At 46.0% G+C, this 13,703-nt stretch overlaps 1 protein-coding gene across 2 annotated transcripts; it reads left to right on the top strand.

Annotated features, from left to right (window-relative positions):
• The first annotated feature begins 278 nt into the window (after positions 1 to 278).
• LOC144142691 (mitochondrial glutamate carrier 1-like) lies at positions 279 to 12,389 on the top strand. 2 transcript variants are annotated; one of them, XM_077674357.1, is made up of 8 exons: positions 279 to 445; positions 1,103 to 1,237; positions 3,512 to 3,567; positions 4,075 to 4,168; positions 4,446 to 4,561; positions 5,851 to 6,187; positions 9,370 to 9,507; positions 10,725 to 12,389. In XM_077674357.1, the coding sequence occupies exons 1-8, from the start codon at positions 417 to 419 to the stop codon at positions 10,738 to 10,740; spliced, it is 921 nt and encodes a 306-aa protein (XP_077530483.1). In that variant the 5' UTR covers positions 279 to 416; the 3' UTR covers positions 10,741 to 12,389. The 2 variants fall into 2 exon arrangements, with proteins under 2 accessions (XP_077530483.1, XP_077530484.1); XM_077674358.1 differs by lacking the exon at positions 279 to 445 and adding an exon at positions 598 to 980.
• Positions 12,390 to 13,703: the final 1,314 nt, after the last annotated feature.

Genomic DNA, 13,703 nt, shown 5'->3' with positions numbered 1-13,703 from the left:
CGAGTGACTACGCGAGTGCTGCACAAGGAAAAAAAAACCGAAAGCATCTGCTGGCAGGCACGTCAGAAATGTTGGGCAAGAGGCAAGCTGTTGGGACGAGCAGATGGGCGTAACTAGTGTCACTATATACGGTTTAGTGACTCTAGGCGTAACTTTTGAAAAGCTGCCAAAAAAAGTGTAAAGTGTGAGCTTCTGCAAGCTCTGCTAGCGCAGAACGGCAGAATCGCTGCTGTACAAATCGCATATCCAAGCCAATCCGTTTCCAACAGCAGCCGCCGTGTCTTCTGTCGCCGGACGGAGCCGACGGAGCCGGGAAGCAGCAGTCAGTCGCTCGCGGACTCCAGGTCCTTCGGCGATTCCGGCGGTTCGGCGACACTGAATAAGAAACAGTTCGGCCCCAAAAGTCATTGAAGACCATGGCCGCTCAAACCAAGGGCCGATTTCCGTGAGTGAAAAAGCAGCGCGCATGCGGATAGAGTCACGCGCGGACTACTTGAGAGCGCGCGCGCGTATCTGTCGAGTCGCGCATTGTCGTGTTTTTTTGTTGTTGTTTTCTTCTGTCTAGCATAACCAGCTGCTTACGATGACATCGTTTTAGTTACTGCCTTTGCGAAACTTCGCTCTTTGTCAGCTTCTACAGAAGCCGTTGGCGATGGAAAATTCAATTGGCCGGCGGGGAAGCGCGATGGGATGTCACGACCTTCGCTGCCTATCAATGAAGTGGCCTTTTACGACGGCTAGCAGCTGATAACGGCGAGGCGACGGCCAAGTGCGGGGATTGCCCCGACGCTTGGCCGAATCATTTTGCGCCCGTCGCTTCAAACGATCGGTCAGCCGTATTTCGGCTTGGTTCTCCCTGACCGTGAAACTTGAAGCCCCGACAGCGCGTGAATTTGTAAAGATTCGACAAAGAAACTGATTGAAATCTTGTCGCGATTAGTGCGTACGAATTACGCCACACAATGCCGCAATTTTAGCTGGTGAGCTGTACGAACATGCGTAGCTCTTTGTGTCGTCTTCACCGAAAAATGAGAGCTGTCATTTGTTTTTGAAGGATCTAGGAATGTTTAATTGCTGAAATAGCGTTTTCCCGTTCTCGCAGGTTGGTACCCAAGATAGTCAATGGCGGTATCGCGGGTATCATTGGTGTCACATGCGTCTTTCCTATCGACTTGGTCAAGACAAGATTACAGAACCAACAAATTGGCCCCAATGGAGAGCGCATGTACCGCTCCATGTAAGTTAAATCTGCCTGCTTCACGTGCGTGTGTGTGATTTTGATTTACATCTTATAGAACGCGTCACGTGACCAGAGTTTAGGGACAAAGTCCACCGGCTGATATTCATCTGGAAGTGGAATTTGCAAATGGTCAACTGAGCCACCATTGAGGAACTAACCAAATCAAGTAGTGAACACAGTTGCACTCCACTGCAGAGTCCAGCCTGAACTCGTCTTTGGTAGCGAGTTTGTAAAAGATTGTCTAAGGTTGACATTGGAATTCGTGACAGGGATGTGTTTATGTGCTGAAAGCTCCAACCTAAATAACAGCAGCTGCCTAGTTCCATGTCAAGCCCAGTATTAGTGATACACATTTGAGGTGTCCAGTGGTCTTCATGGTCTTGTACAGTCACTCAACTAACGCCAACTTGTTATTTCTAGAAGATTGTCGACTTCTTTGCTTTCATGACTTGCATTGTCAGACAAAGTGACACAAATGACGTACAGGTCCAATTAGAAGTAATTGGAGCGGTGGCCAAGAGGTGTCACTGTGCCACATAGGAAGCCCAACAGGAACCAAGAGGTGCGATGCGCTCGCACTGCCTTGCTCCGCTATCCGACATGTTTTCTCATATCTGTACTGGCGTCTCGGTCTAAGCGATACACTTTATTGCCTCTCTACTGGTGTTTAAACGTAATGGCTTACAAAGGGCAGCACTAAGCTACACAATGGCTCTGGTTACGTTGCTGCCCGCAATTATCAGAGGTGACTAAATCAGCTGCTGTTGAATTCGAGGGAGCTGTGCGCACAGCAAAACGTGCCTCGTTGAGTGCTGTAAAGTGAGGCAGAGTTTTTTTTTTTCTTTTTGCGATGGGTCTTGGAGCATCATCATATTGATATTTTCCTTGCCATTCCTGGGACATAATCGAGGCCAGAAACAAAGATATGGCTATTTTTTCAACTAAGGTGCGTGCTAAGTAAATTGAAATACATTTTAATACAGAAGTAAAGCATCTGGCCCATGAGGCCTGCCATGATGGGGGACTCACATGTATACAACCGGGAGTTAATCTGAACATGTGCGTTTTGTGTTTCGTCTTTGCCATAACAGTGCTGAACTAAGAGACAGCCATAACTCTGGAGCAAGCAGTTAAACGTCTAACCAAAGAACGACATCAAAAGCTGGCTTCTTTTTTAAAACAACGATAATTTATTCAGTGATTTATCATCTGAATACTGAATGTGCATCGTACATTCTCCATGGCAATTTTTGTTGTCGGTGTATGACGTCCTGAACCACAGGGGCATAGCGGGAAATCTGATAAGTAGGCAATACTACGCCACCCATGAGCACGTTTGTCACGCCTTTGCACACAACAAGGCATGTTTTCATATGTGTGTAGCTTGCTCAAACTCATCAGCTGTAGATGCCGTCGCCGTTGATGGCTACTGGCGGCAATATAACCATCACCATTGTATAGCCTGGCGCTGACTTTTGGGAACTGTCGCGCCCAGTCCGACAGGCTAGCAGAGCGACAATTAAGCATATCAGATAAGACGGTGGGGAAAGTGTGAACGCATCTCCGGAATGCGCCTGTTGTTCCACATTGTCCTTTCTGGACCAACTAGGCAGCGCAGCAACACCTCTCAGCCAACACTCCCGTGCTCTGTTTACTTCTGATCGGACCTGTACACAAAGGCAGTGTTACCAAGCACATTGAAGCTGGTTTGAAAAGCAAGTAGCAGTGTTAGTGCAGTAATCTGTGGCAGTGTTCTGGAAAGATTTAAGAGTTGACTAGACACCTCAGCTAATGCTCCCATGCTCTGTTTACTTCTGATCGGATCTGTACACAAAGGCTGGTTGGAAAAGCAAGTAGCACTGTTAGTGCAGTAATCTGGGGCAGTGTTCTGGGAAGATTTAAAAGTAGACTGGACATCTCTCGGCCAATGCTCCGGTGCTCTGTTTACTTGTGATCGGACCTGTACACAAAGGCAGTGTTACCAAGCGCAGTGAAGCTGGTTGGCAAAGCAGGTAGCACTGTTAGTGCAGTAGTCTGTGGCGGCGTTCTGGAAAGATTTCAAAGAGTATACTAGCTGACTGGTCTTGGTGTTACGAGAGGCGACTAAGCTTGATTTAGCCTAGTTTTGGCTAAATACGAGGCAACAAGTGATACATTCAGACTTGTTCTCAACCGCACAATTGTATATTCACCGTACACTTCAAAGCAAAAGAAAAGAAGAGTGCTCCGTATTCATGAAGGCAATTCCCCATTGACTTGTACTTCTTACAGGCTTGACTGCTTTCGGAAGACCTATACTGCGGAGGGCTTCTTTGGCATGTATAGAGGTAAGAATTGGGGCCGCTCACATAGCGGAACATACGTGCACTCAGCTTGAGCAAATTATTTCAGCATTTTCTGTGCAGCTTACTCGGTTATAGACTGGGGGAACGTCATGACTAACCCGTTAGTTTCGCACAATCAAAGCTGTCATTGTGAGCTTCCCTTGGCAAACATCCTACGGAGGTGAAAAGCAAAAACGCCCGTGTGTACAAGATTTCGGCGCACGTTAAAGATCCCCAGGCAGTCAAAATTAATCCGGAGCCCTCCACTTTGGCGCGCCTTATCGCCTGTGTTGCATCGGCGCATTAAACCCTACAATCAATCAATCAATTCCCTTAGCAAACATGAGGATAAAAGACCTCACTCAAATGGTGGGTACTGTCATGGAAGACGTAGGAGGAACATATCTACTCCAGAGAAGTTTAAGAGCAACGGTCTAGGCTGGCATTGGGCAGTGCATCTTCTATTTAACTTACCACCACGCAGCCTGACGGAGTGCTCTCGCATTTCAGGTTCGGCAGTCAACATCCTGTTGATCACGCCCGAGAAAGCCATCAAGCTCGCCGCCAACGATTTGTTTCGTCATGCTCTTTCATCTTCAGCTGGGTGAGTTTGGCATTTCTGTGTTACCTTATTTTTGCCCCGATAAAGTAGTTAGGTGATGTTTATTACTCTTTTCGGTGTTTTGTAAATACCTTCTCCGATAGAACTCTCTCACGTGATTCACGCCTGTTGAGTTCAAGCTGGAGATTCCCGCATCGGAAATAAAAAATAAAAAAAGGGAACCAGCTCGCTTTGAGAGCAGCGTTGTTGGTGATTCTAACAAAAGAACTTATTTTTGAGTGCGGTTTCAGAGTTCTATAGTTACGTTTTGTTCTCGCAGGAAGCTAAGCCTAACACAAGAGATGCTCGCTGGTGGAGCAGCGGGATTCTGCCAAATCATTGTCACAACACCCATGGAGCTCCTGAAGATTCAACTGCAGGACGCCGGCCGCACGGGTATGTTACGTGACAACAAAAAAAAAGCTTTTAATGTCGCCAAACCTGTTAACAGCGAAGCGGCCTGCCATTCCCTAGTGACAAGGCTAAGCTTCATAGAACCTCTCAATGTCATGATTCATTTTTGCCATGTTCCACTGCTTGCGCCATCTACTGGAACCTTTTGCTATTTTTTGAACTTGGAACACTGCCACGAGGGGGCGCCACGGGTGCTTTTTATTTTTTTCACTGCATATATTTTTGTTTGCCATCACGAAAATCAAGCAGTCATGTATTCGCAATTAAAAGAACAATGCAAACATCACTTATGCACTGATGTCTTGCCGCAAATGTGCAAAAGTTGAGCACCACTGTTGAGCAAAAGTTTCCTTTTTGCTCAACAGTGCTCACAAGTATAAGCATTGCCACCATATTTAGTTGTTCAGAAAAGCTTTGGCTATATAAGCATCTCAGTGAAGAATTATTTTAGCTTGCTGCATGTGTGCTCGGCGCTTGCTCTCCTTCTCTCTAGGCTATGCCCTTCCCGCATTGCTGTGACTGCGTTACCACATTTTTTCCCATGAAAGCCTCGACCGGGAACAGTTTCGTTGTTAAAAACACTCGCAGGTCACTTCAGTCTAGTCTAGGGTTGAAAATGAGCCTTGTAGTTGTGCAAATATCAACCGCTGTTCCCCATAGTTTCATACTCCTGTATACTAGAGGGAAATCTGGCTCCACTGTCTAGGGGAGCCACGCTTCGGCGAGCGTTCCGCCATGTACAGAGCAGCCACGTTCCACTTGTCCTTGGCATGGCTCACGAACAGGCTGGAAAGTTGGCTCTGGCTGCAAAAAAAAAGAATATTACTGCAGAAGATTAACCAAATTTGTTTCGTTGTTATAAAATTTAAGCTTGAGAAAGATTTATTGGTCAGGGATTATTTAGAAGCTTCATGCGAGATGAACAAAAAAACAATGTTCCCCTTTATTGTAAATTTTGTATTCGAGACAAAAAAGAAGCCATGTTGGCTAGCCAAGCCAAGTAGGCGAGGAACGTCGCTAGCTGCAGTGGCGGTGCGCGCCCACAATGGCCCGTGACTTCAGCGCCAGATTTCTCTCTAGTATATATTACTATTATGCCGTTCCCCACCCCTCGAGTCTTAGTGGGCAAGGCTTTCTGGTGTCGCAAGACTGGAATGGGCACAGGCGAACTAAATAAATTTGTGATGCGGTCGTCAGTGAGTATTTCATCTTGGAGGGAATCGCATGAAAATCATGCGAGAGCCCAACATATGGCCGTCTCTCGTCCCCAGGTGGAGCGGACAGCAAACGTCTGTCGGCGCGAGCCATCGCCACGCAGCTGATCCGCGAGCGCGGACTTGTCGGCCTGTACCGCGGAACGGGCGCCACGATGCTGCGAGACGTCACCTTCTCCGTCATCTACTTTCCGCTCTTCGCCCACCTCAACTCGCTCGGGCCGAGCCGCTCCGACGGCACGGCGGTCTTCTGGACCTCGTTCCTAGCCGGCTGCGGAGCCGGCTCAACAGCCGCCTTCCTCGTCAACCCGTGCGACGTCATTAAGACGCGACTTCAGCTGCTGAGTCGCGCGCCGGGCGAGGCCTCCTACTCAGGCATTCCAGATGCCTTCGTGTGAGTGGATCATCATCATCATCATCATCATTTGCCGAAGCTACCATTGGGGTATAAGGGTGCACCATAGTGGAGGGCTCTGGATTAATTTTGACTGCCTGGGGATCTTTAACGTGTGCCAAAATCTCACCACACAGGCTTTTGCATTTTGCCTCCATTGATTGATTGATTGATCGATCGAGGGATTAACGCGCCGACGCAACGCAGGCAATGAGGCACGCCATAGTGGAGGGCTGCTCTGGGTTAATTTTGACCACCTGGGGATGTTGGATGTGTGCCGAAATCTGGTACACACGGGCGTTTTTGCTTTTCACCTCCATCAGAAAAATGGCCGCCGTGGCCGAGAATCGAACCCGTGTCCTCATGCTCAGCAGCGCAACGCCTTAGCCATCGAGTTTCATACTAATATACACTAGAGGGAAATCTGGCGCCACTGTCTAGGGGAGCCGCGCTTAGGCAAGCGTTCCGTCACGTACCGGGCAGGCACGTTCCACTTGTCCTTGGCATGGCTCATTAACAGGCTAGAAAGTTGCCCCTGACTGCAAAAAGCAACAATATTACTGTAAAAGGTTCATCAAATTTGTTTTGTTATTATAAAATTGAACCTCCAAAAAGATTAATTTGTCAGTGATTATGTAGAAGCTTCATGTACGATGAACAAAAAAAATGATGTTACCAGTTTTTATTGATTTTGGCTTTGAGACAAAAAAGAAGTCATATGGCTATCTAAGCCAAGTAGGCGAGGAACGTCGCTAGCGGCAATGACGCCGCCCACGCCGGCCCGCGACTGCAGCGACAGATTTCCCTCTAGTATATATTAGTATGAAACTCTATGGCCTTAGCCACGCCACCGCGACGGGTTGGGGTGATGAGCATGGTAATGGCTGATGATTGCATTGCTTATACCAGGAGAGTCCTTTTGTAAGTCTTTCCACATTGTCGCGTCGTTTTGAGTGAAATAAAATTGAAGAACGTCTAGTTAGATTAACTCACGCAACGTTAGGTTAGTTTTAGATTGGGCCTTTGATGAAGGCGAAAAGCAGAAAAGGCAGTGTGTAGAGATTTCAACGCATGTAAAAGATCCCCAGGTGGTCAAAATTAATCTGGAAGAGCCCTCGACTATGGCACGGCTCACAGCCCAGGTGTAGCTTACGTACCGTATTTTTCCGCGTATAACCTGCCCCTGCATATAACCTGCACCCCCACTTTCCGTCAACAAATAAAAAAAAAATACATCCCCGCGTATTGCCCGCATATTTTATACATAAGGGGCTGGACCAATTCTACTACTCCAGCAACATTACACATTTGTTTATGCAAAAGACCTTACCTAGCTGACTATGTAACTAGATGACTTGCCGCATACATTTATTCATGTTGGTATATTGGTGAGCTGTGTGTGCAAAATAAGCACTGTCAATGGGATAACTGTGGCTTAGTCGCTATTACTGCTGTAAGGGCATCACTGCCCAACGCGCATTGCGATAAAGCTGCTCCAAAGGAAATACCTCGCATATAATCTGCACCTCTACTTCACACCTCAAATTTTTGCATTTTTGGTGTGGGTTATACACATGAAAATATGGTACGTTAAACCCACAATCAATCAAATCAACCAGTCACATTGTTTTTTGGGTTAAATTACCTTGAAACGGTTGTTTTAGGCGCGCGGTGCTGCGTAATGACTTGCAAACAGACTCTCCGAGACGCTTGTGCTACATGTCTGTGCTTAATTCTGATTATGATGATAGTGGTGGGTATTATTATGTTGCTAATGTCACGTACCTGGTCTTAATTCTGACGCTGGTAGCTGTAGTAGTGCAGCCTGCTTTTCTAGCGGCTTCTAAGCAGAAATGGGGTATGTCCTGCGCCTGCTTCAGTATCGTGATAGTGATGATGATAATGATGATTGTGGCAGTGCTCTTACCCCACTTTTACCCCCGATTTTAACAGCAGTGGTAGTGACAGTGTTCTTTCTTACTAGTTCCTCTTCCTAATCGGAAATCGGATGTGTATTGCCCTGAAAATGTAGCTTTATAATATTCTTGCTGGTGTGATGTCAGTGGCCAAGTGGCAACTCGACTTACACCAAGCACATAGTAAGAGAGAGAGAGAGAGAGAAAAATAATGATTTCTTGGAGAGGTTTCGAGTTGCTTTTCTGATTTGTCTCTAAGCGTGAGATGCTTTTTTTAGAAGCATTTTATGAGAAGCGTATCATATAAAAAGCTGCTTTTAGCACAAAAGCGCTAAGGGTCCTGCCTCGTTAAATCACCTCTGTCAGTATGTGAAACGTTTCAATCAAGGCAACAAAGAAAATAATGCCGCGTGGGCAAAAAAGAGAGCGTTCCAAGTGCGATGTTTGTTAGCGCTCTTTTTCTCCCCGTGGTTGTGCAGCGTGTTGTCCCCGTCACCGTTATCATCTCGCCATAGTTTGGGAGAGGGGATGAACCAAGTACTTTATTCAGTTTAGGTGCTCAGCGCCATTCTTATAGAATATGTGCTGCTGAGCACGAGGACGCGGGTTCGATTCCCCGCCGCGGCGGCCACTTTTCTGATGAAGGTGGAAAGCAAAAACATCCGTGTGTATGAGATTTCGGCGCACGCTAAAGATCCCCAGGTGGGCAAAATTAATCCGGAGCCCTGCACTACGGCGCACCTCACCGCCTGCGTTGCGTCGGTGCGTTAAACCCAACTGTCAATCAATCAATCAAATCAATCGTTCTTATAGAACAGAGCTACACTGTAAACAACACTACTTGTGGTAAAAACAATTCAAAACAAGAGCAAAAAGGGCAAGACAACCGGCAAAAGCCAAGCAGCTTTAAGCACGACAACTTCCACACACCTTATTGAAAACAACTTTCAATTTTTCTCTTCCTTTCTCCTTGGTTTCTATTTGACCAGTGTCGTGCTAGCGAGAATCGGGTTTACAACCCAGCTTTGTGGTAAGTAAGTTAGGCTACGTGCTACTTTAGGGACATGATTCTAAAGGCCTGGTTGCGCAGTCGCAGAGAGGTGTTGCACATTGTGGCGGCCAGAATGAGTGCAGTCATCTGGCCTCCCATTTTCACCCTCATTTCTGAACATCAACGAACAGCAGCAGCAGCAAAATGTGGCGGTTAGTTCGATGATCACGATCCCTAAAGTTCACACCCGTCCCTTTCCGTTGCTTGTCTTTCAGACGCATCCTACGAGAGGAAGGTGTACAGGCTTTCTTCAAGGGCGCCGGCTGCCGTATGATCGTGATTGCGCCGCTGTTTGGTATCGCCCAGACTGTCTACTTTCTGGGCGTTGCGGAATACCTGATGGGGATGAAGAGGTGAGCGTGTCGCTGCAGACGCTTTTAAGACACGGCTAAGAAAGTGCGTGGGAGTGAACTTGCCTGGCACTGGTACAGGAAGCTCTTTGTAGCTTAAAGGAATGTATATCTTTTGTCAATTGTTGGCTCGTTTGCGCTTAAAGGGGCCATGCAGACAAAGCTCAAGTTTGGTTCACTCGAAAGATTGCCTCGTTAGAACCATACTGACGCCACTTTTAACGCACACTTCGCTCAAGTAAGCTCAACTATAATTAGGAAAAAAAGGAATGGCCATGCGAGCCACTAGCTCATTTTCCGCAACAGAACCTATGATGTCATAAGCCCGGTATGTGTCGAGCGAGCACCATGTTTCATAAAGCGTATATTTTCTACCTTAACAAAAGAAGCCAGGAGCAAATATGGTCAAAAACAAAGCAGAGGCAGAAAACGGCATTTCGTGGTATGGTGGCGCCAATCCAGGTTGGTTAACAGTAGACAAGGCTCTGCAATTGGCTGCAGGGCGGTTCCTGTGATGTCATTGCAGACGTCATAAAAACACACAATCTGGCGGGAGAATCAAAATTTTAACAAATTGAATAAATTCGTGGTGAATAAAGCATCGTTTGCTTCCGGACAAGCACTGGGGGCACTAAAAAACAAAAATATTTCAAATAAAACAGACTTGTATTTTGTCTGCATGGTCCTTTTAAAGGGACCGAGGAACACCTTGAAGAAGTCACAAAAGGCCCCTGTCATGTAGCGTCGGCGGGGGAAAGCATTCTCACTGGAATATGTGCCCTACATTTAGCACTAGGGTTCTCGGAAGTGCATAGGCGTGCCTCATCTCGATCTCCGCACCACCACCGCAGCCTCGCCCAGAGGCTCAGCGGTCACCAGCAGCATAGGGCTCTGCAAAGTGCCCCCACAATACTGGCACATGTCTGGTAATTGAGCATTAATGCTTCAGCATTCACAGCTCCTACGAAGTGCTTAGGTGTCCTCAAAGTTTAGTTTGTCTCTCGCTACTCAGTACTTGTTATGCCCCTGCACCATCTAGCAAGATGGTGGCGCCATCTGGTCTCTCATTTACAAATGGAAAGTAAAGGAAATGCACCTTCGTTTCTGCGTGCATCATAACTAGGCGAAACGGATGGTCATTTTACCATTTGATGTACAGCACCGGAGATGGGTAAAACAGCACCACTTATTCTGTTTTTTTTTTTATTTATTTATTTCAGAGCCAAGACTGCCTAGTCCGAACTCGAAGACTCAATGCCGCCAAACTCCCCACAGAAACCACAAGGGCTTTCGTACCAAGACTCCATGCCTCCTCCAACACCCCTATAGAATTTGCTGCCACTATGGCTGCTGGTCCAGCTCGTATCCCTGCCCGCTTTTGCGACAAACAGGTCTAATCGCGCATTTGCACGAAATGTTCACTGACAGACGGAAGTTTTGGGAATGTTTTTTGGTAGCTTGCGTTTCAAACACTGCGAAACTATGTTGTGCATTTCGAACTTGTGATTTGTTACTCTGCATTAATGCATTTTTTCGATTATGAGCTTTGTCTCCCACTCTAGCTTAGAGGAAGTTTTGGAAAAGCCGGAATCTTTGAATGGGTGTGCTTTGAATCAGGTGCGCGTCCTGTTTTAAGCACCATAGCTTTTAAAACATGAGGGTGCTTACAAGTGAAATAATACAGCAGTTCGGATATTTCTTTTTTATCTTTTTGTTGAACTGGGCAAAGCTATGCAATGCGTAGTAGGTGTGACCAAAAATGGAGGAGCATTCAACATTGTACTCCGCGCTAGGTAGTGGGACGCGACAATACTTTTTTCTTGTCGACGTACGAGCCATAATAGTGCTTTCAAATGTATACTTTCCAAGTACCTTTTCAAGCAGCGAGCTATCCGAGCTGTGGATTATTTCTTTTTTGTTTTATTTCTCTTTGTGACATGTTAATGGTGCACCAAAACTCTGCCTTTTACGGTGCACCTGATGGCCGGTGAATTTTTAAAAGCTTTTGTTTTCTGTCGCTAAGCTGGCAAGCATTTGTTCTCCTGGTTAGTAGTGCAGAAAAGAATGCTCTCTATATACATGGCATCACAAGTGTGCACCTATTTTTTTACTAGCTTTCTGCCCTGAAGGCGGGAATTTTGAATGCTTGGGCATGAAGCGTCAAAGTGACAACTGATTTTTTTTTTTTTTTACCAATGAATGAACTTGCGCATACAATGCGTGTTGGCTGTGTATTCATGGCTGACCTATTTTTCAAGCGTCGTAGATTTTGCTATTGAATCCTGGAACCAGGCAGTATTTCATGTGGTCAAACCACTTAGGTAAATTTGTCCAAAAGGCAAGCTATGTCATTAGGTCGCAAAAACACTCCAAGGGCAGGATTTAGCTTTTCCTGGAGTCCGTTTCCCGAATGTGTTGTAAAATGAAGTCCTGCAAGGATGCAAGTTCTACTTATTGCGGTTAGTGAAGAACAGTGTTGAACTTTTGAATGCGAATCATGTCTGTAAGCACAGATGTTAGACTTTTTATAACGAGGATTGTGTCTGGAAGCTAGGGTTAGAAACGGACCACACTTCTTTTTGCGGGCTGTTGTGGCCTTGGTTACGATGAATTTTTATTGTAGGCTTTTACACAATTTGTCACTTCTACGGAGACTACTACAAACAGTGACAGCCCTGTTGCTTTGTGTTTATGTAACTGTTTTTGTTACGTCGCAAAAGAATGTTAATTCCCTTCAAGCCTGAAACCAGCCAGCCCGTTTATGTAGGTATTGAATATGGGAATCTTTGCAGCTGCTTGAATGTTTGTGTACAGTTCTGTTTAGTGGATTTTGTGTTGTATAAAAAGGGGGAAAAGGGTTGGAATAAAAAGTATATTCCCGTTGCCACGTCGTCTTTGCTTCAAGATATTGCTTTTAACGCGGTCCTGTGGAAAAAAGATGAATTGCGAAAGCATCTTTTTTAAAGATATTTCAAACAGAGCGGAGCTTTTGCCTATTTACACTGACCACAAAAGTAGAGGGGTTGGGATTAATTTAGTCTGAATTTTGAGGCTTTTGTGAGTGGTGGCAGATGTTCAGTATGTCGGCATTCTTGTTTCACCAACCAGCAATAAAACTTTGAACCAAAATGGCAGTTAAGTCTGCCTGTGAGCGAGTCCTCAAGCACTCGCGTTCTCAAGACTGGAACACCTGGGGGCGAGGCAGCTGGCGCAATGGCAAACAGGTCTGTGTTCGTTGCAATTCGCATGCATGTTTTTTTAATTTTTAGCCAATCCCCCAGAGTGGGCATGTGTAATTTGAAGATTGATCTAGTCAACTACTGCCCAAAGGCTTTCCAATGCTACTCTCTATTTTTTTCTCTAAAATAAACCGGGTCGCAGCCTAGTCATTACAGCAGCTTCTTGGCCAATCCCCCGCATGGGGATGCATCATGACTCAAGGGTCCAACCAACCAATGCTACCTACGCTTGTCTACTGGATCGACGGCACTGGAGTGCACAATCTTCTAAATCCAGGATTTATCTACACCTGGGTTGTAGGTGTGTCATAGTGGAGGAAATATACAGACTGATTTACGCTTGCTGAAGTACTGTATGCAGACGGAAAATAGATCTTCATTGGTGAGCTACGTGCTGATGTCAGGACACTCACCCACACAGAATTTGGCTTTAGCTTCCATTGCGAATGTGGGTACTGCGTCAAGAAATAAAACCTACTACTTTAGAGTCATCCGAATGCATGAAACTACCCGGCTACAGGCACACAGGTAGCAAAGCTTTGGGAGAACCAAATCTGGTCGCATGTAGAAAGAAAGTATTTAGCAAATGGCTTATGAAACAGCAGCGGACTCCGAAAGCTAGGCACATATTTTTCTTCGTTTCTACCGTTGCGAAGATTTCAAAGATTACACAAATCGTTTTTCAGACAGATTAACAGCGCTGGCAGGTTGTGCATGCTTGCATGCTGATGACAGTTTTGTCTTACTGAGAGGGGCAACAAAGGCTGATAATAGTTTCTTTTAAGCTAAAAGAGCACAACATTTGTTGCTATTCTGGCTTTTTGATGACAAACACTGCCTTGTTGTATTAGAAAATAAATGATTGCGACTGCCTTATCTCTTCTGCCCATTTCCCCTTGATTTTTGGCAACGTGACAGAGCACGTCACAGTCAGCCGAATGAGCATCAACTTTTGTGATA

This window comes from Haemaphysalis longicornis, unplaced genomic scaffold, assembly GCF_048455015.1.
Source record: "Haemaphysalis longicornis isolate Haplotype H1 unplaced genomic scaffold, Haemaphysalis longicornis Haplotype H1 scaffold_6, whole genome shotgun sequence".
In the NCBI taxonomy this organism is placed as follows: domain Eukaryota; kingdom Metazoa; phylum Arthropoda; class Arachnida; order Ixodida; family Ixodidae; genus Haemaphysalis; species Haemaphysalis longicornis.
Note: the sequence above shows the minus strand (reverse complement) of the source record. Positions and strands in the feature narration are given on the sequence as shown.